Genomic DNA, 23577 nt, shown 5'->3' with positions numbered 1-23577 from the left:
CCAGTCCCTCTTTTATCAACACCATCGTTGTTTTGGGGCTTTTTGAAGAAACTTCGGACACTCAGTTGCGTTGACATTTTTCCGAGTAAGGCCAGCGACATCATGCATCAACAGAGACAATAGCTAATTAATATGCTCACTCGCCACCCTGTGGTCTGGGGTGTGAATTGCAACCTGTCAAAATGACAGATGGACTTCAGTTTTTTCCGTCACCGTTTTAAAAAACCGGTCAACGACGGAAAATATTCGGTTAACGCAACCCCAGATTTGGATACCCTGCCCTCTAGTCTGCCTCATTTCACGTGGCTGAAGCCAGCTGCTCCATGTTAAGACCAACATAAGCCAAGTTTTTGTTTGAGCTAATGTTTTTTAATGCATTCGTAATTTAGTTTATAGGTATATTTAGCCGTTTTTTGTGGGAATATGTGTCTGAACCATGAGTTAAGAGCATTGTAAGAAAAAAAAAAAACAGTTTTATAGCATTTACACTAGCAGACTTTTGCTATGTAAGTTAGCAATTGTTCTTTTGTTGTACATGGATTCTTATTTACTTATTTGTTTTAAACCGTTTGAGGCTCAGCTCAGGTATTTTAATTTTTCATGTTCCTTATCCAATTACTCTATTATTCGAACTAACTAGTTCATTGATTAATCGACTACTAAAATCATCGATAACTGCAGCCCTACTGGGAATGTTCGTTCATTCGAAACCAGAGCATTCACAGTCATTCTGTCCGATTTTCAGGGCATTTACAGGTCACTTACTGTTCATTTTAGAGCGTTTACAGGTCATTTCCTGTTGTGTTTGAGCCACTGCCAATTAATTTGGGTGATTCTGTAACTAAATAGGAAGTGACTCATAAAATACTCCAAAATCAACAGGAAGTAACTGAAATCAGCAGGTAAATGACCTTAAATGGCCCAAAATTACCCAATTGCCTGGCATTGGCTGCCACTGACAGCCATAGACGTTCAATCCTCCCAGTTCAAATGGATTGGACGTGTACTAGTGATAAACTCATTCCAATTCACAGCAGAAGCTTGTTTTTCTGTTTATTAGTTTGTAGAATATCCTAGAATGATTTCCTGACCAATGTATCGATAATCGTTGTATCGCCATATCGATAGATCGTTATCGTGAGCTTTGTATCGCAAATCGTATCGAATCGTGAGGTACCAAGAGGTTCCCACTCCTAGCTCAAAGCCATGTGGAAAAGACAAGTGCTTGGAGTGCTTTGTTGCATTAAAATAGTGCTGCAACGATTAATCGATTAACTCGAGTAATTCAACTAGAAAAAAAAAAGATTCAAATTAAATTTTGCAGCTTCAAGTATTTGTTAAAAGTGGCATTGAGCGCCTCGGAAGGTGGAAAAGCGCTATATAAGTATAACACCATTTACTATTTACCATTGTAATGGTTGGTTTTGAAAGTGTTTGCATTTAGTTTTATGATCTGGTGGGATACACTGCCCTTCATTGGCAACAGTGAATATAACATAACTCATTTCACATGGCTGAATCCAACTGCTCCCCATTAAGACCAACATAAAAGCTAAGTTTTTGTTTCAGCTGATATTTTTTAATGCATTCGTAATTTAGTTTATAGGTATATTTAACAGTTTTTGTGGGAATATGTGTTTGAACCATTTGTTAAAAGCATTGGGGGGGGGGGGGGGTAGCATTCTATAGCAATTAAACTAGCGGACTTTTGCTATGCAAGTTAGCCAATTGTTCTTTTGGTGAACAGGGTCCCCCCAGGATTAATAAATCTAAATTCAAGACTTTTAAGACCTTTTTTAATGCCATTTCAGCTGAAAATTAATACTTTTCTCGCACCCATTATTTAGATAAATATTTAATCATTTAAAAAAAATAAAGCACTGAACATCAAATTTAATCTCAATTACTAAGTGTGTTTGACAAAAGAATGCACATTAATTGAAGAAACAATTAAAACAAAAAGTTTTGTGCCACAGACCGGCCCTCTTTATGTCATGACCTACCTTATTAAAATATTATAATAATAATCGTGCTGTCAAGCGATTAATTTTTTTTAAAATCGCGACTAATCGCATGCTGTCAATAGTTAACTTTTTTAAAATGCATAAATTATCTATTTCAATTTCTAAATACACCTATTAGCACAGGAGTTCATCAAATTTAAGCCTCATTAGAAACAAGAAGAGAGTTTTCCTTTACACTTGTAAAGATGAATCAAATATGAATTTTCCCCAAATAACTTGTAAAAAGGGAGGCACAGAGGAAGAGCATGTCTACTGACAGTTCTCAAGGGCTCAAGCGCAGGTTCTGTGTGAAGTTACCATTTTATTTTTGGGGTACTAGCTATAATTTTATTTTATATTAGACTGACTTTTTAAAGAATGAACCTTTTGCAGGTGTTTTGAATTACACATGTGGCAAGTGTGTACAAAACTGAAGCTTTTCATCATATTCATTATTTTTTTTTTTTTGGTTTGTGGTACATGCAAATTGACATACTCAATTTTGTTGGTTTAATCTACCAAAATAAAACAACTTTTACTTGATATTCAAAATTTTGGGTGCGTACTGTATATCGTTTAAATAAATAAAAAATTAATGTAATATATCATTACTTATGAGTGTTTTCATATTATTCATGACATAAAATTACCGCAATAAATGTGAAAGATTGAATGATTGATTGAAAGAGTAATTGAACTCACCAAAACGGCTGTCTCCCAATGCACTTATACAGTTCAGACACCTGTGTATTTCAGGGTAGTTTACGCTCATCAGTCCACCTCAGAGTGCAATGTTTTGGGTTAAAATGCCCAACTTATGTTTTGCCTGAGAACGTGGATTTCACCCCAATCCTCAGTCTTTGTGCCCAAAAATAGTGCCTGAAGCCTCCATGGTGGAAGTTTTAGTGGTGCTCTCATGAAAAATATTTCATTCCGCATGTTCATTTACAGTTTATCGCTGTACCTTTATCCAAACATGCTCAAAAACAACGATAATGGGTCGCGCCAACAGCCAGACGGGTTCACACTCTTCATGCTGCCTCAACGTGCCCTATTTCGGCCATTAAAACCAAAAATTAAGTTTTTCCAGAATCAAGTCAACAGGATATCATGATACTCTTTCCCAGAGGCAGAGCTGGCGGCATTGGAGAATGAGTCGGGGGCCTGTTGCGGGGTATCGAATTTCAAACTATGGAATGCTAGAAGGGCCAGAATTTATCGCGAAGTTGCGTGATGCCGTTAGTAAATAGTTTAACTGAAAGCTTCGTTAAAAACGTGTATTACGACCGGCCCAAACGTCAGGCCGGCCCACCGGGAACTGTCCTGGTTCTCCCGATTAGCCACTCCGGGCCTGGTACTGTGCGATTGCCTGCTGTTGTGATGTTGATGGTAACGGCGCGCACGCACGAGGTGCAGTGCATCGTAAAAATTCTACGCGTCATCTTCGTTATGGATTAGAAAAAAAAAAAAAAAAAAAAACTTCGTCACGGATATAATTTAGGTTGCACTGAGATGTTCTTGAAAATTAAAACCACAGTGAAAAATTTCCAGACTTACGACAGCTAATTTAATACTTTTAATACCTTTAATAATGGAAAACCTAGATCCTCATTTATTTATACCGTTTGAGGCTCAGCTCAGGTGGGTTAATTTTTTTATGTTCCTTACTTGATTATTCCAACTTACTAGTTCATTGATTAATCGATTACTGAAATAATCGATAGCTGCAGCCCTACATTAAAACGTTATGTACAAATAAATATAAAAGTTTGCGGATCTACACAATTCACATAGGTCACCCTTTTTTACTTCAAAAGGGCGAATTTTGCCGAAAGGTGAGAAATCTTCATGCCTAAATATTGCTCAATAAACAGGTTCTTGGTCTTCTCAATGAAACTGAATCTAGGTAGTAGCTGATCAGTACACTGATTTTTTCCCCCAAGATTGCCTTCACACTAAGCACGATTAATCATCCTAATTAATATTCATTGGTGACTTTCTGAGCCAGTAGAGTTGCAATCAATATATTACGTCTGCGCATGGAAGGAAATGTGATGACATAAAACGCAGGCTTTCACTCATCCCTTTTAAAATGGATGACACCATTTGAAAATTTGCACTAATGACACCCAAACTGTATTTGTTTGAGCTCACCTTTCTGGAGGTTTGCTAAAGTTCTTGTTGGTGTAAATTTCCTCCAAGCTGAACTGCTTCTTCTTCAGCCTGTAAAAAGAAATACAAAACAAAGAAAAATTTGCATGACTAAACAAGACAGCGACGCATGCGCACCCACCTGACAGCTTTGGGGAGGCCCATGGGCGTCAGGTTGTTCTGAGGTTTAGGCAGGGCCCTCCGGATGCGAATGGACGACACCTTGCCGCCTTGCTCGTGCTTCTGCGACGTCTGCGAGGGCAACAACAAGCAAATCTCCATTAGTCGCACTGTGACTGAGACGGTGACACTACCCACCTTCAACTCAAAGTCGGACAGAGATTTTTCTTCCCGCAGCGCCGCTGTCGCTTCATCAAACTCTTGACCGGAGGGACCTGTGTCCTCATAGTATTCCTCGCTACACGTTCTTCCGTCGAGCTCGTCCGCCAACTGACTCGTGCTGTCGAGAAACACCCATTGAAACACCAGAAGCTTGTCATCGTGTACAGTTGTTTGAGTATACTGATAATGATCAATGCTAACTAGTTGTGGTTTTAAATATATGCATTCTTGTATGGTTGAAGCTAGTGCCATATATTCAGCTTTACAGGTAGATAGTGCGACTGTAGGTTGTTTCTTTGTTTTCCAAGAAATTGGAGACCTATTCTTGCTCAAGAAAACACAGTATCCTGAAGTACTGCGCCTGTCGCTAGTATCAGCTGCCCAGTCAGCATTCACTATACACTCACCGGCCACTTTATTAGGTACACCATGCTAGTAACGGGTTGGACCCCCTTTTGCCTTCAGAACTGCCTCAATTCTTCGTGGCATAGATTCAACAAGTGCTGGAAGCATTCCTCAGAGAGTTTGGTCCATATTGACATGATGGCATCACATAGTTGGTGCAGATTTGTCGGCTGCACATCCATGATGCGAATCTCCCGTTCCACCACATCCCAAAGATGCTCTATTGATTGAGATCTGGTGACTGTGGAGGTCATTTGAGTATAGTGAACTCATTGTCATGTTCAAGAAACCAGTCTGAGATGATTCCACCTTTATGACGTGGCGCATTATCCTGCTGAAAGTAGCCATCAGAAGTTAGGTACATTGTGGTCATAAAGGGATGGACATGGTCAGCAACAATACTCCGGTAAGCTGTGGCGTTCCAACGATGCTCAATTGGTACCAAGGGGCCCAAAGAGTGCCAAGAAAATATTCCCCACACCATTACACCACCACCAGCCTGAACCGTTGATACAAGGCAGGATGGATCCATGCTTTCATGTTGTTGACGCCAAATTCTGACCCTACCATCCGAATGTCGCAGCAGAAATCGAGACTCATCAGACCAGGCAACGTTTTTCCAATCTTCTATTGTCAAATTTCGATGAGCTTGTGCAAATTGTAGCCTCAGTTTCCTGTTCTTAGCTGAACGGAGTGGCACCCCGCGTGGTCTTCTGCTGCTGTAGCCCATCTGCCTCAAAGTTCGACGTACTGTGCGTTCAGAGATGCTCTTCTGCCTACCTTGGTTGTAACGGGTGGTTATTTGAGTCACTGTTGCCTTTCTATCAGCTCGAACCAATCTGGCCATTCTCCTCTGACCTCCGGCATCAATAAGGCATTCCCGCCCACAGAACTGCCGCTCACTGGATATTTTTTCTTTTTCGGACCATTCTCTGTAAACCCTAGAGATGGTTGTGCGTGAAAATCCCAGTAGATCAGCAGTTTTTGAAATACTCAGACCAGCCCTTCTGGCACCAACAACCATGCCACGTTCAAAGTCACTCAAATCACCTTTCTTCCCCATACTGATGCTCAATTTTGAACTGCAGGAGATTGTCTTAAACCATGTCTACATGCCTAAATGCACTGAGTTGCTGCCATGTGATTGGCCGATTAGAAATTAAGTGTTAACGAGCAGTTGGACAGGTGTACCTAATAAAGTGGCCGGTGAGTGTATGCCTGTATACCAAGTTTTGCATTGTCGTCTCTTTTGAAACTAAGGCTCTTTTTGGAAGCACCTTTTAGGCATTTAGACCGTGGGGTATGACAACAATCGTTCGACCACTGCCTACCCCAGTCCAAATGGATTAGATGTCTATGGCGGTCAATGAGTAAATTTATTAAATAGGTTGTTGATGTTTCCTTGGTTTTGTTTTTGTGTTCAAGATAACGCAAGAACGAAAGAAGGGATGAACTAACTCACAGGGTATGTTTGTAATGTGAAACAAAGAGGTGATTCATTTGGGGGTTATGAGGTCCAAGGTCACAGAGGTCAGAAAAGAATTTCACCATAACAGAGTTATCTTGGAACAAAAACATAGACAAACAAACATAACAGACTACATAACGTAACCGAATAGACCCTACCCACCCACGTCACAAAACCACGTGCTCGCTGTATGGTTCCGCCCACTTGTCCGTCATTTTGACTCTGTATTAGCATTGTTTTCAATTGATGGCGGAATTTAAAATGCATTTCATGGAAGACCCGGTGCTTTCTGATGCCGCAAACTCACTGGATCTGTTGCATAAAAGGCGTTATGAGGAAAAGCTTCGTTCTATACAGTCGCCAGATCCATATTTGATGCCCAAATCGATGTTTTTCGACCCACTGTCTTCGCCCTGTCTGCCTGACATCTGCTACGCAGATATTTACAATTATCTTGTCCACACTAAATCAGCCTATTCTCACGAAAATATGAAAAACTTCAAGAGCTTGGAGGCTTATAAATACTTCGTTGCTGGTTGGGTGAAACAGGTCCTCGTCCACGAAAATTCGGCAGGAATCTATCTTGTGCTTGGAAAGGTGAGTTACGAAATTTTCAATTCAAAATCTTTTGTTATTGCTAACATCCACTGTCAAGTCTAATGTATTTCATGTCGTTTGTCAATGGAGTTAAGGCTTTTAATGATTATATGGTTTAGCGATAGCACTCTCACTACATACATACGTGTATGTTGTCGGCGATTAGCCTAGCAATGATCTTAATTGTGGTTATTTGTCAGCCCCGTAGACGAGGCCAGTTTCTTTCACTTGGTACCAGCTAAATATTATTCAAAAAATAACGATGGTGGAAGAAAGGGAAGTCACAAACATCTTGAATTTAAAACTATGTCGTACTACGTCGTATGTTGTCGGCGATTAGCCTCGCAATGATGTTAATTGTGGTTATTTGTCAGCCCCGTAGACGAGGCCAGTTTCTTTCACTTGGTACCAGCTAAATATTATTCAAAAAATAACAATGGTGGAAGAAAGGGAAGTCACAAACATCTTGAATTTGAAACTATGTCGTACTATGTCGTATGTTGTCGGCGATTAGCCTCGCAATGATCTTAATTGTGGTTATTTGTCAGCCCAAAACCCTCTAAGTATATCTTAAATGCATCTTACCGGATATAAAATGACTACTACATAGTCTGGGGTGATTTTTTGGTGCCCAGTTTTCACGTCGAATTGCAGCCGTCCATTTCGCTCTCTTTGGATCCCTCGGAATACGGTAAAACTTCAAGTCTCTCCTTCCATCTTCTCTGTTAGTGCAACCAACAGCCACACACGCCTTCACCATTTTGATTATTAATGTTAAGGAGCAGAAAAACACACCGTAAATAGGAGAAATGTACGTAGCCGTAACAGGTTAACACTATGTTTTGACGGACAAGTGGGCGGTACCATTCAGGAGAGCGGAGTTGTGACGTCACGTGGGTAGGGTCTATACTAGGGTTGGGCATCGTTTGAATTTGAACTGTTCCGGTTCCGGCTCCAAACGAATCTCGATTCTTTTAATAGGCAGGGTAAAAAAATTCCATAGTTTATATTATTTTCTTAACTTCTCGATTATTTTCAAATTATATGAACTTTCAATTAACTATAAATTTCCCATTGGGTCTATTTTTAACTCTTACATTAATATCAGTCTTTGAACTTGAATATGATAAGTTTCTTTCCACAGCAGTGCACTTTCACAGAGACTATTTTTCAAAAGCTCACTTAGAAAACATTAACACATATTATTTTGCCTATGTTTTGTATGTTGCAGGCATCTTTACATGTTATTGAGCTCCCACTAATGGGCTAACCTGGTGCAGAATATCAAATAAAAACAAACAAACAAACAAACAAAAAAACAACTTGTAAAACCCAGTCCAGATTAACAGCAGGTAGTGTATAAAATCAAACCGCTTTTGTTGCGGAATATGATCATATCTGCCTTCTCAGGCAGTAAGCGTGAGCGTTCTGGACAGATAGTGTCTCCTGCAGTGGAGAACACACGTTCACTGGGTGTAGATGAAGCTTGAACGCATAAATATGACAAAACGAGAAAAAACAAATATTACGTAGAGGTAAGGTAGCTTTGAGCCGCTACGCACTTTATATACATGTACAGTGCCCTCCATAATTATTGGCACCCCTGGTTAAGATGTGTTTTTTAGCTTCTAATATTTTTGTGCTGTTTTGTTGGCAAAAGGGGGTTGTACAAAGTATTAACACCAGGGGTGCTAATAATTGTGACACACATTATTTAATGTCAAATAATTATTTTTTTACGTGGGATCTTTTCCCCACTGAATAAATGCACTTGTATTGAAGGTTGGATTTTTCTCTTTTTTTTCCCATAAAGGTCCCATATTATTTAGAAAAAAAAATATTAGAAACTAAAAAACACATCTTAACCAGGGGTGCCAATAATTATGGAAGGCACTGTATTTTAGCTAGGAGCTACAAGGAAACAGTAGTATAAATTCTTCTATTGATTATAATTTGCTGTACATGAGGCAAAATAATAAGGGTTTCCTTATTTGTAAAACCGATTCTAAAACAAAAGATGCTTTTAATACTGTCGCTTTAATACATCACTGCTTATATAATTACATTAGCCCGACATAATAATAAGACTAATTCTCGTACTATTCCATCCATCCATCCATCAATCCATCCATCATCTACCGCTTAATCCGAGGTTTATTGTTTTACTTACCTGGTTCTGACTGTTAGAGGACCGGCGCTGCACTCAGCTATGCTACTAGGCACTTGTGCAGAGGTGTTTAATCATATTGGTCGTGCAACCACCTTTGCATGATATAGCTGTGTTGCAAATGTTGCACTGAGCTGACTAGTCATTTTGTTTTGAGAAGTTGAGCCAAACTTTTGAGCACCGCCTCAGTGTCCATGGTTGAAATCAAGTTTGCAATGCACAAACACACACTTCTTGCGGCTTCTTCGTGGTGATCGGCAGCTATTTTTTCCGGTCGGCAGTCAGGACATCGAAATAAAAAAAATTCTAACGGTTCCGGGAGAACCGGAGTGTTAGTCTCAGTTCCCATCGATGCCCAACTCTACCAAATACATAACCTCCGCTTTGCATAGGTAATAATATTTGACTTATTTCAACGTGGGAAAAGCAAAGAAGAAACTGACCTGGTGCAGGCATCCAGGGCTCCGCCCGGACTTTCTGTTCTCACGAGAGACGGCGAAGAAGACGAAGTAGCAGAGCCAGCAGCTGCCAAACTGCCCTCGTCTCTCCCGGACAGGAAGGCCAACGGGCTGGACAGGAAGCAGGAAACTAGCACTGACAGCGAGGAGGCAGGCGCGAGGGTGGGCAACAGGTTCTGCCCATCGCACGGGAAGGAGCGACGGGACGGGTACACCTCCTTCCGCAGGCACAGCGGCGCAATCTCTCGCTCCACCTCCATGCCGCTCACGGTGTGACGGCGGGTGCGGTGCGAGCCTCCGGGAACCTGCACAGGGACCAAAGCGTGCGGTGACTGGCGAGGGAGCGGGGCAAAGAGTGAGGGGATCTCCGGGCACGAAGAGCTGCGCAATAGACCGACCGCCGAAACGCCTTGGCCAGTCTGCGTCGGGAGGTCCTCCGCCATAGCAGAGGTCTTCATATTGTGTGTGGGGGCCCGATTAGAGCGGGGCTTCTTGGACTGCTTTCGGTGAACCCTTCCGTCAAGTAACCTGGTGGCATTGGAACCCACATCGCCGTTTTGGTCTGGCTCAGTACATTCAGACGGATTACTTTCAAAGCGAGTCATTTCAAAGTAAAGTGGTTCTGTGGACATTTGAGCTTTTGCAAGTTTAGCTTCAGTCTTTTTGGTGTGCACCTCAATCCCACCTTGGGAAGCCTTCTTGGGCCTTTTTATGGGTCCGGCACGCCCTGTGTCGGGAACGCCATCATTTTGAGCGACTGGCAGCGTGGTCACCGGCAGGTAGACAGAAATGGCAGAGGGTGTCGGGCCCAGCGACTTGCGTTTGCGCGTGGATGTATTTGCCATCCTGACCAGCAGAACTGGCTCAGCGGGCACCGCGTGGGCTTTCTGGGCCTTCTTCTCAATGTCATTCTGTTTGTCACTTTTCGCGTCCCTCTTGACATTGCGACACTTGGTGGCAGGTTTGAGTGCATCCTGCCCATCCGTAAGCGCGGACGGGGCTTTCTGTTTGCGATGTTTAACGACATCACTTTGGGTGTCCGACTTTAGTCTTTTCCTCTCTACCCAGACTTTGGATCGTACTAAACCGGACTTAGTCTGTTGGGAAGCGATGTCGACATGGTCCGGTACAAGAGCGCTGGCATCGTGAGAAATGCAGTGAAAACACTCCAGCTGCACATTGCAGGAGTGCAAGGCTGGACTATTTTCAACGCCAGGCTTCGTTGTTAACCTTGTTGGCACTTCTGCTTCCACAACAACGTTGTCAATCTTTAAGTTGGGGTTCTGTAAAAGTGACACTTCCTGGCTAGATGGCACTTCGACTTCCTCAGGCAGAGAGCTTTGCAATGTATGAGAATGGTAACAGTCACTTCCAGGTTGTAGAACCTGAGTGAACAAACTGTGATTTTCTTCCCATTTGCCATTTTCCTGAGGCTCCCGTTCGGTTTCCGAAAACAAGTCAGTCTCATTTGGTTCATGTTCAGGAGCCGGTAGGTTTTTGTCCTTGAAGAGTTTAGTGGGACTCATGACTATTTCTGTGAAGCTGGCCATCTTGGACTTGAAGGATTGGAACAAGGGACCCATCAGCCACCCGTTGGAGGCCGAAGCGCTTACGTTCACGACATTGCTCGGCGCCTCACAGGCCAGTATCAGTTCTGATGTCTTCAGATGACGCGAGTCTTGTTCCTCTGCAAAGTCTTTCTCCCTGGAATAAATGATGGAAAATATGAGACACGAAACTAGACGAAGGCCAGCAGAGAAACTAGCTAGCTACTCTCTGATGGCACTTACGCATTTTGGAACTCTTTCGGAGGGTTGACATCACAGCTATCCTGCAAAAATGGATATGCATTCATCAGTTTAAAAAATGCTGAGAATAACATTCTTGACACATCATATTCAATATTTTGTAATTGTTTATGATCTGTAGAATGTTGGTAATATTTGGATGTGAACTTATGATTACCTATTGTGTGCTGTACATCACTCCTTAAAAATGGACTTTGATATGATTTGACTTTTTTTTTTTTTTAACAATACAAGAGACTGGCAGTTTAAATATAGGAATAGGCAGTTAGCCACATGGTGAAGATTTTTACTTCACTATAACACACAGTCAATTTTGACTCATAATGGCAAATACATTTACCGTATTGACCCGAATATATGACTGTTTTTTGCATTGAACTAAGACGGAAAAAATGGAAGTCGTCTTATATTCGGGGTCTAGACATTATACCCATTCACGACGCTAGATGGTGCCGGATATCATTGAAGCGAATGCTGAACTTGAGTAATGTTCCGTCATGACAGATCTCAGCTACTCTCAAGTTTAACCAGTTTGCATTATTTTATTGCAATGTTTTTCCTTATTCAGATTTGTTTCAAGACTACAGTTACAGTTAGACCTCACTTTAATGGGTAATGCAGTTATTGCAATTTTGTCGTTTTACCACAATAGATTGGCTTATTTAAATTTCAAAAACCAGAAGCCATTAATTTATGAATGTGATTGCTTTAGTTTATATATATAAATGTTCAGATATTAAGATTTGAATGAGGCAAAATAACATGCTTTTTCTCTCAAATATATTGTTATAATCATTTGTTTCAGATGTACTGTAATTATTTTCTGTAGAAAAATTTGGTGTTCAAAAAGTCTTTTTCAAACTTGAGTCTTGAAAAAGAGTTGGTCATCTTATAATCAGGGCACAATACAGTATATAACTCAAGGTCAACTACTAGAAAAATGACTAGCTATTGCCATGGGCAGAGCCATTGCCTCACACGGACGAACTGTGATTGGCGCCTCGTGAATTGATTAAAAGAACTACATGCAACTGCAGAAACATTCAAATTGGTCGCATTTTTGCAACTAAAATTAGCGCCAGTAAGAGCATTTTTTTTTCATTTACTCGCGCGACCAGTAACATTCCAGGGGGAAGGGGGTGTTTGTTTTTGTTACCGACAAACTAGCATAATGTAACGAGCTGGTTTGCTAAAGGAAAATATAACAGAGGAAAAAGTGGAGGTGGGCGATGTGTGGAGCAGTTTATAATTGGGCTAACGGGAAAACTTGACAGCACTTGAGCACTTGCGAACAATGGCGACAAGGACAATACATAAGTGACTACTTAATTTCCAACAAACCTAGCCACTGTTTCAAAAGAGAATGACTGAGGGAATAAGTGACTCAGACAGTGAGGAGACGGTCGCAGCAAGGTTAAGATTACACATTTACTTAAACCCATGACTTTGTTTAGATTCTGCTTTTTTTAAACTTCTTTTTCACATATATTGATTTTTTTTGTAATGAATGGGAAACTCCGCTTCCACGTTACAGCTGGGTCTCCCTAAAATAAATTCCCATGTTAGCCTAATTTCTAAGCAGGATACCGATGTAAAAACAGATAAAATATATTCACAAGTAGGGTTGGGCATCATTTGAAACTGAGCGATTCCGGTTCCGATTCCGGTTCCGAACGATTCTCGATTCAGATTCTTTTAAGAGGCAGCGTCAAAAAAAAAAAAAAAAAAAAAGACAGGGTAAAAAGATCTATAGTTTAAAAATGTATTAGTTTATATTAATGTCTTACTTTGATTTTTTTTTTTTTGTTATACAAGTTTAAACTTTATTATTATTTATATGAAATTAAAATTATATTAATAATACAGTTAATATGAAATCTATGAATTATATGAACTTCTCACTGGGTTATTTTTAACTTGTATATAAAAATCAGTCGTTGAACTCAAATGTGATGAAGTTTCTTTCCACAGGAGTGCACTTTCACAAAGATGTTTATGTTTCAAAAGCTCACGGAGAAAACATTTTACTTATATTCTTTTGCCATACATGTACCTTAGCTGGGAGCTACAACGAAGCATTAGTATAAATTCTTCTAGTGATTATAAGGTGATTTAGATAAGGAAACCTTATTATTTTGCCTTATTTGTAAAACCGATTCTGTTGTGTTTACAGACACATACAATGTTTATGTTGTGACAATACCAGTTAGGCCAGTGAGTGGCGCTGTAGAAATGTGTATGTATAATGCGGAGAAGAAGAGATGAGAGCGTCTGGCTAGGATGCTTTGTGATGCGATGCTATGTTTTCACTGCTACAAATTCATTTAAAAAAAGTAATCGAATGCTTCATATGGCTGCTTCTTTCTAAATAAGCAACACAACAGATTCCAAAACAAGAATGCTTTTAATACTGTCGATTTTAACGGAGGTGTCTACTGCTTTAAGATGGCGGCTGTTTACCAACGCCAGCGAGTCTGTCATTTCGCATCCAGTTCTCTTTATATGTTCTAACGCCGCAGAGTGTCATTTGGCATCTAGTTCTATTTACATGTGATATCGACCATAGCCTGACGTAATAATACAATTTAATCTCATATTATTCCATCAATCCATCATCTACTGCTTAATCCGGGGTCGGGTCGCTGAAACAGATGAAGACAGACGTAATGTATTGTTTTACTTACGTGGTTCTGACGGCGCAGCGTCTCAACTACGTAGCACTCAGCTAGCTTTGCACTTGACACTTAGACTATATTCCATGAAGCCGATCGTGCATAATTTGTCGTGCAGCCACCTTTGCATTATATAGCTGTGTTGCAAATGTTGCAATGAGCTGATTGGTTTAACTTTACCAAAAAAAGACCAAACTTTTGAGCGATGCCGCACTGTGTTCGTGGTTGTGATCAAGTTCCAATGCACACAGACGCGCTTCTTGTGGCTTGTTCTTCGTGGTTTTCAGTAAAGTTGCACCGATACCGATACCAGTATCGGCAGGGGGCGCCGATCCGGCCCGAATTGGTGGTATCGGTATCGACGAGTACCAACATTTAAGGCGCCGATACCATGTACTGGCATCATTTGAACGCTAATATAATGTCCTCCCCACATGAGCTAACTTCCCAAATCATTACATCTGAATGTCTTTGTCTCAGAATTACCACACGAAATTTACATTTTAATCTTCAATATTACTAATGTACACTACAGCGCTTATCCGCGATGTTACACTGCTCATTTAACATGGTATTCACAAACAATTAGCATGCGTAAGCTAACGCTTGCTATTGTAGAGCCGAAGGGATCAGAAAGCTTAAGACCGTGGGAGACTCAGCAAATTCATGGTTTCATGATGAACAATGAGTGGCAAATTAAGAGCCCCGTACTTCAAACTCGTACTGTTTATGAAAGTCATTTGTAATATGCTGGTGTTGTGCAGTAATGAGCAGAAGTGTCTTCTGTGGCCAGAAAACACTCAAGCGGCGCAGCGCAAACACTAGATATCATCAAATAGCAATCTAGATGTCCTATGTTAGATCCCATGCCAACTCTCGCGCGCACAAACTAGAAATCATCAAATAGCAACCTAGATGTATTACTTTAGATCCTTCATTAGTCAGTGACAAATTGTTAATATATTGATCTACTTACACCCAAAACCTTTACAAATATACACACACACACACAAAAAAAAGAGGATCCAACATCTAGCCTTAATTTGCAATTAGCTCATTGGCCGTCGTTGGTGGCGATAGATGTCCAGTCTAGGGCTGTCCCAAACGACTAATTTTCTCCCGATTAGTCAGCCGACCAGTTTTACGATCAGTCGACTAATCTAATAATTAAAAAAACAATTAAAAATTTTTTTTTTTTTTTTTACTAATTTAGCAATGAAATTTTTGCTGACGCTTATCAATTCACAAAAATATATTGGAACACTTAAATTACTTATTAAAGTACAAATAAACACGTAAATAACAATAATAAATCACAAATAAACAATGAGTTCAAATGCTGATAGAATTAACTAGTGTAGCATCCCGACTGGAAAGATGGTCTCTTAAACTGATGGTTTACAACTTTTATTCCATCCTTGATGTAAACACACCGTAAGAGCTACGGTGTGCACACAAATAAAACAACACAATTAGAAATTAAGAAAAACTTTTCACCTTTTTCCTTTGAAACCTTATTTATATATCAATGAATTGCCTATATGAATTGACTTTACCTTAAATTATTACCTTATCATTGACAATCTCTGCCTTGAGTGCAATCACTGTATATACTGTATATATTTATGACCTTTTAAGCTTATAAAATTTTCTATACCATAAAATAAACCATAACATGAAATAAACCTTTCAATTAGCATTAAGAACAATACTAATAGCACTTTGTCAATGAAACATCATTATTTAGTAAGGCGACAGCACCCTCTGGTGTACAAAAAATGAAAAAAAAAAAAAATTACAAACTGGGTGACGGCGCTTGGTGTTTATTCACGGCCGACGTGCAGCCAAGTTTGGCAGTGAAGAGACAGGACAGAAGAGTGTACCCGCCTTTGTTTCTTTGAAATAAGTCAATGTTTTGGACACACTGGTGAGCTTTTTTTGGCTTTGTGCAGCCTTCCCCGCTTGCATACAGAGCATCCAACATTCTGAACTTTCCACACATATATTTTTTTAACCCTTTATTAACTGTCGACGTGATGTTGTGCTCGTCGACTATGTCGACTAGTCGGGACAGCTCTAGTCCAGTCCGTTTGGACTGGCAAGGCTGGCGGCAGGTGAATGAATGTTCATTCGCTGCTAGCCTTCCCAATTCAAATGGATTGGATGACATCTTGTAACAACGTCATTTAGATTGGACTTCTATCATGGCGGCAGGTGAATGAATGTTCATTCGCTGCTAGCCTTCCCAATTCAAATGGATTGGACGACATCTTGTAACAACGTCATTTAGATTGGACGTCTATCATCGTCAATGGCAATAATTTGAAAATGAAACTTTTTTTTTTGTCGGGCTTAATTAAAATTGTCATTAGTGGGTCACGCACAAAGGCGCTCAATGGTTGGTCCTGATGTGATGCAGCAGACCGTAAAGGAGGATTACACGACACCCAATTAACCCCCACACCCAACTACACTGTACGGGTCAGCCATGTTGACACGCTGAGGGATCAAATGGCAACTACTGGGGAAAAAAATAAATGTACAAACATTTTTAAAAGGGTCAAAAAGACTCAAACTGACCTGCTCGTGCTTGTCATTTTCATACGTGCATTCAACTCTCGGCTGCTTGGCCAGAGATACTTGCACCTAAAAAAAAAAACAGATAAGCAGGTTGATGACCATCTTCATCACATTTTCATACAGAAAAAAACATTTCATCTGGCACCATGTTGTCACTCTGTCTCCTGAAGGAGGACGGATTGTTCGTGGACAGCGTCGCCACTTTCTGCTCCACCTGAGATTTGATTGTTTGGACGTGACCTCTCTTCCGGTGGCCGGAGGTTCCATCACCCGCTCTGGCCAGAAGGATTCAGAGTTAGAGAGCCGGCACGCGGCAGGTTGGATCAGTGGCATGTTGTCATTTGGTCACAACAAGAGGTGTAGGCGGAATCAATAATTGTATTAAACACTTTGCTTACAAGCAAAAGCAACAACAAAAAAAAAGAAAGGGAGATCGTGAGGAGCGACTATACCTGGAAGTGATGGAGGGGAGAGGGAGGAGAGAAGGTAGTGGTGGTGGAGGCTCACTGTGGGGGGGTGCACTACAGAAAGGGTGAGGGGGCATTGCATCACCATCCATCGGGAAAACAAGGTGGGGGAGCGAGTCGGAGGGGAAGGTCAACATGGCCCGGATCTCTCTTGCTCCTCTGCAAACAACAAAAAATGTCACACCAAATCATCTTAATTGGGTCCTGACACCGTGCATTTTTGCATCATTCTAAAATTTTAATTATATTTTAGTTTTAGCCAACTTCACTTCTGACATTTCCCTGCTAGACATGTGCCGATTACCGGTTTCATGGTATACCGCGGTATGAAAACGTCAAGGTTTCAAAACCGCAAAAATTTTGCCATCATACCTTTTCTAAGGTACAGTGATCCCTCGCTACTTCGCGCTTCGAATTTTGTGGTTTCAGTCTATCGCGGATTTTTTTTTCAGTCAAAAAAATATATATATACATGCATAAAAAATTAAAATAATGGAGAAAATATGGTGTAAAATCAGCCCGTTCCCTAACAGAAGGCAAGGAGAGCTCGCCCAACTCATATCCCACCACTCTGATTTGCTGGCCAGCATCACTCGGGAATATCATAAGCTGATCGGCCGAGATGTGTTTAACCTTGCTGCTATCGAAGGAAAATGGCTCCAAAGCGTCCTCCACCTGCTCAATCCTCTAGCGAACCCAAGAAGAAAAGAAAAATTATGACGATGCACGAGAAAGTTCAATTACTGGACATTAGGGGTGTAACGGGACACAAAAATCTCGGTTCGGTACGTACCTCGGTTTTGAGGACACAGTTCGGTTCATTTTCGGTTCAGTAAGAAAACAAAATGCAAAATATAAATGTGCTAGTTGTTTATTACACACCTTTGTGCTTTCAACAATAGGAACATTAGCCTTTATAAAGCTAGAATTCTGCTCAAAAAGTAGCGGGTATTTAAAGATAGTCCAACAACAATTTGCCTTTCAGACCCCGCGTATTGGTCAGCTTTCTTTCTGGAAGAAAGAAGAAAAAAAGAAGTCCTGTGCTAAGGAGAAAAGCAATCCCATTGACAAAGATTTTAACATATATTTTACAAATGAAATGCCTCAATGAATCTTTTTTTCCCCCTTATGAACGGTTTTCAAAAGCTTTATTGGTGGATTTTCTCAAGTTAAAACGCCACACTGAAATCAATAAATTTAATTGTGTAAGCAGGATCTGTGCATTATTCTTACTATTTAATTACAGGTGTTTTAGCTCATTTCATTTTATTTTATTTAAATGGGTTATAATTTATTTTATTATGTGTTTATATTTTACAAATGTGATGTAGTATTCATTTATATTGTATATTTTATGTTGTATAACTTTAGTTCCTATGTGAATATTAGTTCCTACTTGTTTTGTTGTGGTAGGAGGGTTTTGTATTGAACACGGGGCCGTGTTGGTTACTATTATAGCAGAAAAGACAGCAGTAAATCAACAAAGACAAGTTAACTGTGCCCCGATCTACCACTCAAGAGATCTGATGGGCTCAAAATGTGGGTTACGATTGCATATTAGTTTGAAAATCGACCGGATCCACCGTATTTTTACATGAGTGACTTCCAGTCTGCCCGATCCTAGCTACCGGTAGTAGTATTGATACGTCTCGCATCAAATAATAAAATCTGCCGTTCTTTTCGCGTGCGTCGTGTTGAGCCGCTTCTGGAACGCGTCTAACATACGTCCGCACTGCGACTGGTGTGCATTGGCTGATTGACTTTAACGCCCGCGTTTCACTGTGTTCTCGCGGCGGCCACGTTGTCGCGCCGTTGACGTTTCTGGGTTATACTGTCCTACCGTGTTGGTCCTCATTATAGTAGAGAAGACTGAGCAAATATGATCTACACAAAGAAACTGTAACCCGATCGACTCACAGCCTCGAAAAGTAAGGATTACATTACGTCAGAAACTCGTTCGGTACCCCTCCGTTCCGAACCCTTACTGGACAATGGACATGCTTAAAGTTGGCCACAGCTAGGTGTCTGTTGCAAGCCATTACAGACTAAGCGAATCAACCATTCGTTACATAAAAAAAAAAAAAGACTAGGCGAAAATCCGAAAGACCACCTCAATGTCATTTTCCAGGGACACTATGCGAGTAGTGACTCCTCGCAACAAGACGATTGTAAAAATGGAAAATGCACTAACAGGGTGGATATCGGACTGTCGGGAAAAGAAGGTGAGTTTTGACACAAACATGAAAAGCCAAAGCGCTGTATGATAGCCTCATTCCTGAAGGAGAGTTGAATGAAGGTGGGGGTGATGCCGACTACGACGAAGATGAACCACAGCCTAGTACCAGTGCTTCAAGTGAAGAAAATTGTGGTTTTGTTGCCAGAAAGGGCTGGTTCGAAAAATTCAAAAAGAGGTTTGGACTTCGCACCGTTACGTTGAATGGGGAGGCTTCCTCGGCGGACCGTGACGCAGCTGTTCGTTACGTTGAGGACCAATTTCCCAAATTATTTGAAGAGGGTGGCTATCTCCCAGAGCAGGTGTTTAACATGGACGAGACTGGCCTTTTTTGGAAGAGGATGCCATCCAGGACGTTCCTTTTCAAGGAAGAAGTGAAGAGGCGAGGCTTTAAGGCCCACAAAGATCGCTCTAAAGCTTCTCAATAAATCATCTTTACCTTCATATCCATTGTTCTGGAGTTTTTTCTTTATTTATTAAGATCATCAGTGTGGTGAGTACATTTTATTCATCTTATGCATGTTATTGTATATTAATATTGCATTTACTTTTCTAACTAGTGTACTGTATACACAAAAAAATATATAAAGAATGTAATATACATAAAATAAAATTTGCCTGTATCCAAGCAGCTGAACAGGACAGGTTGTTAAAAAAAAAAAAATAGTGTGTGTGTGTGTGGGGGGGGGGGGGGGGTCGCTACTTTGCCGTTTTTCACTTATCGCCAGGGGTGCACATATTTTTTTTGCCCAGGTTCTCAGAGGAGGACCTGGAGATGTGACTTGGTCCTCATTGAGCTTGAGAGCCAACCCACCTGATGCGATAAAATTATGACAAGCTTTCCTTAGAGCCAATTACCTTTAATTAATTATATAAACAATTAACGCTTGATTAAACTTAAACTGGCACAACAAAATTGCCATTACTTTGAAGTGAAATGTAAAGAAATAAACATAAAAGCACAAATTCAAAATAAAGGGCATTCATATGCGGCTCCCACATTAACTCCAAGCCTTTGTAAAAGTAGGATGTCCTCCTCATAAGAGCTCATTGAACGTGCATGTTTAGCTTTGTGAAAAGCGAGCAAAAACACGTTTGTCAGTGCATGGCGCAGTTCTTCAATAACTTTTTTCCGCCACTTGTCCATAGGGCGAGTGGGGCCCTGTCTGACATCGATAGTTTGCTTAATTGCCACATGCTCTGTTTTTTTCATGCTTTTCAAAGCTTGGATGGCTAAAATTCTTTGACCCTACATAAAACGCGCTGCTCTTATTAACGACATTGGGATTCTCAGGGGAAAAGTTGCACCACATTTCCGTGCGAGCATCATTTGCTTCTAGCCATGGTACCTCCTGCAGCCACTTTTCAGCAAAAGTCCTTTTTTTCCCAGTAGCTCTGGTGACGTCTCTGTCGTCTGTCTGTCTTTTGACGGGGGCTGGGGAACACGGAAATAATTACTCAGTGGGGCCTGCCTCTTTGACATTTTGAGAAGTGATTTTCTCGTGTCTACCGCAAATACAGTGGTCAGCCATCGGTACGCAAAAGCGTATGGAAGCCGTTGAGGGCCAGCGCGTTTGTCTACGTACAGTAGGCATGCGCGCATGCGGACCACTTATGTGCACCCCTGCTTATCGCGGTGGGTTCTGGTCCCCATTAACCGCGAAAAACGATGGATCACTGTATAAGCTGTTTTATCTCCCAAAAATGCATCGAGAAGTCCCTCGCTTGCAGCTGCAAGGCTCAACCCTCCCCCACCGGTTGTTGCTCAGTGTCACTGGGTCAGCTGTGCGACACGATGGCTGGATGAGGTGAAACTCCTGAACTTTTTTCTCCCCATTGAAGAAAACGAAATCGCTGGTATTAGAATACTTCGTCTACAGAAAAGTTACAGACTGCCGCGGCTTAGATGAGAGGGCCAACCGACATGTAAAACATGTTGGTAATACCTCCAATATGATTTCGCATTTCTACAAAATTAAAGGTTTGTAAACACTGTCATGAACGTTTTCCACCAGCTACGAGAGTTAACTCCAGCCTGTTTAGTAGAGGTGTGCGAAATTTCTGATTCTTAGATTATTCGCGATTCGGCCGTGGAAGATTCGAGAACGAACATCCAAATTTCGATTATTGAAATATGTCAACTAAAGCGGAACTAAAACACAGTCAGCACGGTCTTCGGGACGCAATGAGGAATGGACCGCAAATAAACATCATGATTGTCATTACTCGGGTAATGACAATGCTCAACTCACGGCTCTGGCTCAACTCATACTGCGAGATAAAAAAACTGAACACTGCCGACAGCCATTACAAACTACGGCCACATAATGCTATGATATATATCACATGTAGAAAGAACTAGATTTGAAATGACAGACTCGACAGCGGTAGCAGCACATGTATAGAAAACGAGATGCAAAATGACAGACTTGCCGGCTTTAGTTAACAGCCGCCATCTTAAAGCAGTAGACTTCCCTGGAAGGCTGTTGTAGAGAAACTTCCAAGCGAACCTAATTAACTTTTTATCTAAAATACTGTTAAATCGACAAAATCTTGACTTTTATCTATCTTTAAAACTTCCACATGTTGAAAGTAGACAGAAGGGAAATTATGGAAAAACGGGAGCAGTTTTAACAACTTTAACGGTTGATTCACAACATTAAATTAATTGAATGTAGTTTAAAGTTGCTGCTGTTGAAGAGATGCTGTTGCTTGCTTGCGTGCTGCTGGATGTGGTAGGGCATGCTCGGGTTGGGGGTTCCGGTGCCGGTATTGGCGATGCGGCGGCGTAGGGTTGGTCGCCAACGGGCTTACACTCATAAGAGATTCACACGATTACTGGGTTCTAGATCACAGAACTGATTTGTGTACACTCTACCCCTTTCAATCACTTAGCTTATAGTCTTATAGACACCCCCACCCCCATTCTCCTCTTTCACTGGCCAATAGGCCCCCACATGGTGTAAACCGGAAATACATCTCGCTGACGATAGCACCAGCATATTAGTAACTAGTTTAGATGTTCAATGTATTTCTTGTTGTTGTTTGTGTATGTGTTTCTTTTCTTTCTTCTCTTGTATTTCTTTTCTTCTGTCCCCCCATAATCCCTTCCTGTTCGCTGCTTTGTCATAATAAAAAGGTATTTTGAATGATCACAATGGGAGTATGTCAGACTCTCAATGTGAAACATTAAAACTGTTCAGAATCCGGGCACTTAGACTTCCATTCTCTGTGTCAAACAGCTGAACAGGACAGGTTTAAAAAAAAAAAAAAAAAAAAAATGAATGTAGTTTAAAGTTGCTGATACAGAATGGGGACTTGAGTATTTTATTTACAGTTTTGAACTGTTAACTTGAAAAATAGTAGTTTATTTAAGCTTGGGGGGGGGGGGGGGTCATCAATAATCGAATATAATCAAATCGTAGCCTCTAAATTGTAATCGAATCGTTAGGTGCCCAAAGATTCCCACCTCTACTGTTCAGTGTGTCTAGCGGTGGTAAAACGTGGTGTTTTGTTTTCTTTCTAGCAACTGTCAGTGTTGAGAAAGAGTGCAATGTAAACATTATACGAGTCATACACACTTGGATTTTATGGAAAATAATTAAACGTTTTTTGTCCTGATGGAAATAGTGTTGATCTGTGGGTTTAGGTGGGCACTTAATGGCCTTGGACCAAAATACACGCTTGATTTGTAAGATTCCTATGAAACATCTAGACCCTTAAGGTCGTCTGGAACCAGTCTCCTATATGTTCCAACAACAAGAACCAAGCATGGTGAGGCAGCATTTAGTTATAACGCTCCTCACCTCTGGAACAAGTTACCTGAAGGTCTGAACTTGTGCTCAAACTGTTAGCTCCTTTAAATCAGGGCTAAAAATGCTTTTATTTAACACAGCATATCCATAAATGTCTACAGTGCCTTGCAAAAGTATTCGGCCCCCTTGAATCTTGCAACCTTTCACCACATTTCAGGCTTCAAACAAAGATATGAAATTCAATTTTTTTGTCAAGAATCAACAACAAGTGGGACACAATCGTGAAGTGGAACAACATTTATTGGATAATTTAAACTTTTTTAACAAATAAAAAACTGAAAAGTGGGGCATGCAATATTATTCGGCCCCCTTGCGTTAATACTTTGTAGCGCCACCTTTTGCTCCAATTACAGCTGCAAGTCGCTTGGGGTATGTTTCTATCAGTTTTGCACATCGAGAGACTGACATTCT

General features: G+C 40.8%; 1 protein-coding gene across 1 annotated transcript in view; it reads right to left on the bottom strand.

Moving 5' to 3' along the window:
* prr14 (proline rich 14) overlaps nucleotides 1-23577 on the bottom strand; it is a 29700-nt gene that overhangs the window by 3055 nt on the left and 3068 nt on the right. Inside the window, exons 2-9 of the mRNA XM_057861364.1 lie at nucleotides 17104-17277; nucleotides 16797-16926; nucleotides 16652-16717; nucleotides 11382-11422; nucleotides 9577-11295; nucleotides 4473-4614; nucleotides 4297-4406; nucleotides 4158-4226 (exon numbers count right to left, since the gene is read on the bottom strand). Coding sequence (XP_057717347.1) covers nucleotides 4158-4226; nucleotides 4297-4406; nucleotides 4473-4614; nucleotides 9577-11295; nucleotides 11382-11422; nucleotides 16652-16717; nucleotides 16797-16926; nucleotides 17104-17255 — 2429 coding nt within the window. The 5' untranslated portion in view covers nucleotides 17256-17277. The remainder of the gene's footprint in view (nucleotides 1-4157; nucleotides 4227-4296; nucleotides 4407-4472; nucleotides 4615-9576; nucleotides 11296-11381; nucleotides 11423-16651; nucleotides 16718-16796; nucleotides 16927-17103; nucleotides 17278-23577) is intronic.

Source organism: Corythoichthys intestinalis, chromosome 16 (assembly GCF_030265065.1).
Source record: "Corythoichthys intestinalis isolate RoL2023-P3 chromosome 16, ASM3026506v1, whole genome shotgun sequence".
Taxonomy (NCBI): Eukaryota; Metazoa; Chordata; class Actinopteri; order Syngnathiformes; family Syngnathidae; genus Corythoichthys; species Corythoichthys intestinalis.
The sequence above is the reverse complement of the archived record's forward strand: the minus strand, read 5'-3'. Positions and strand labels throughout refer to the sequence as shown.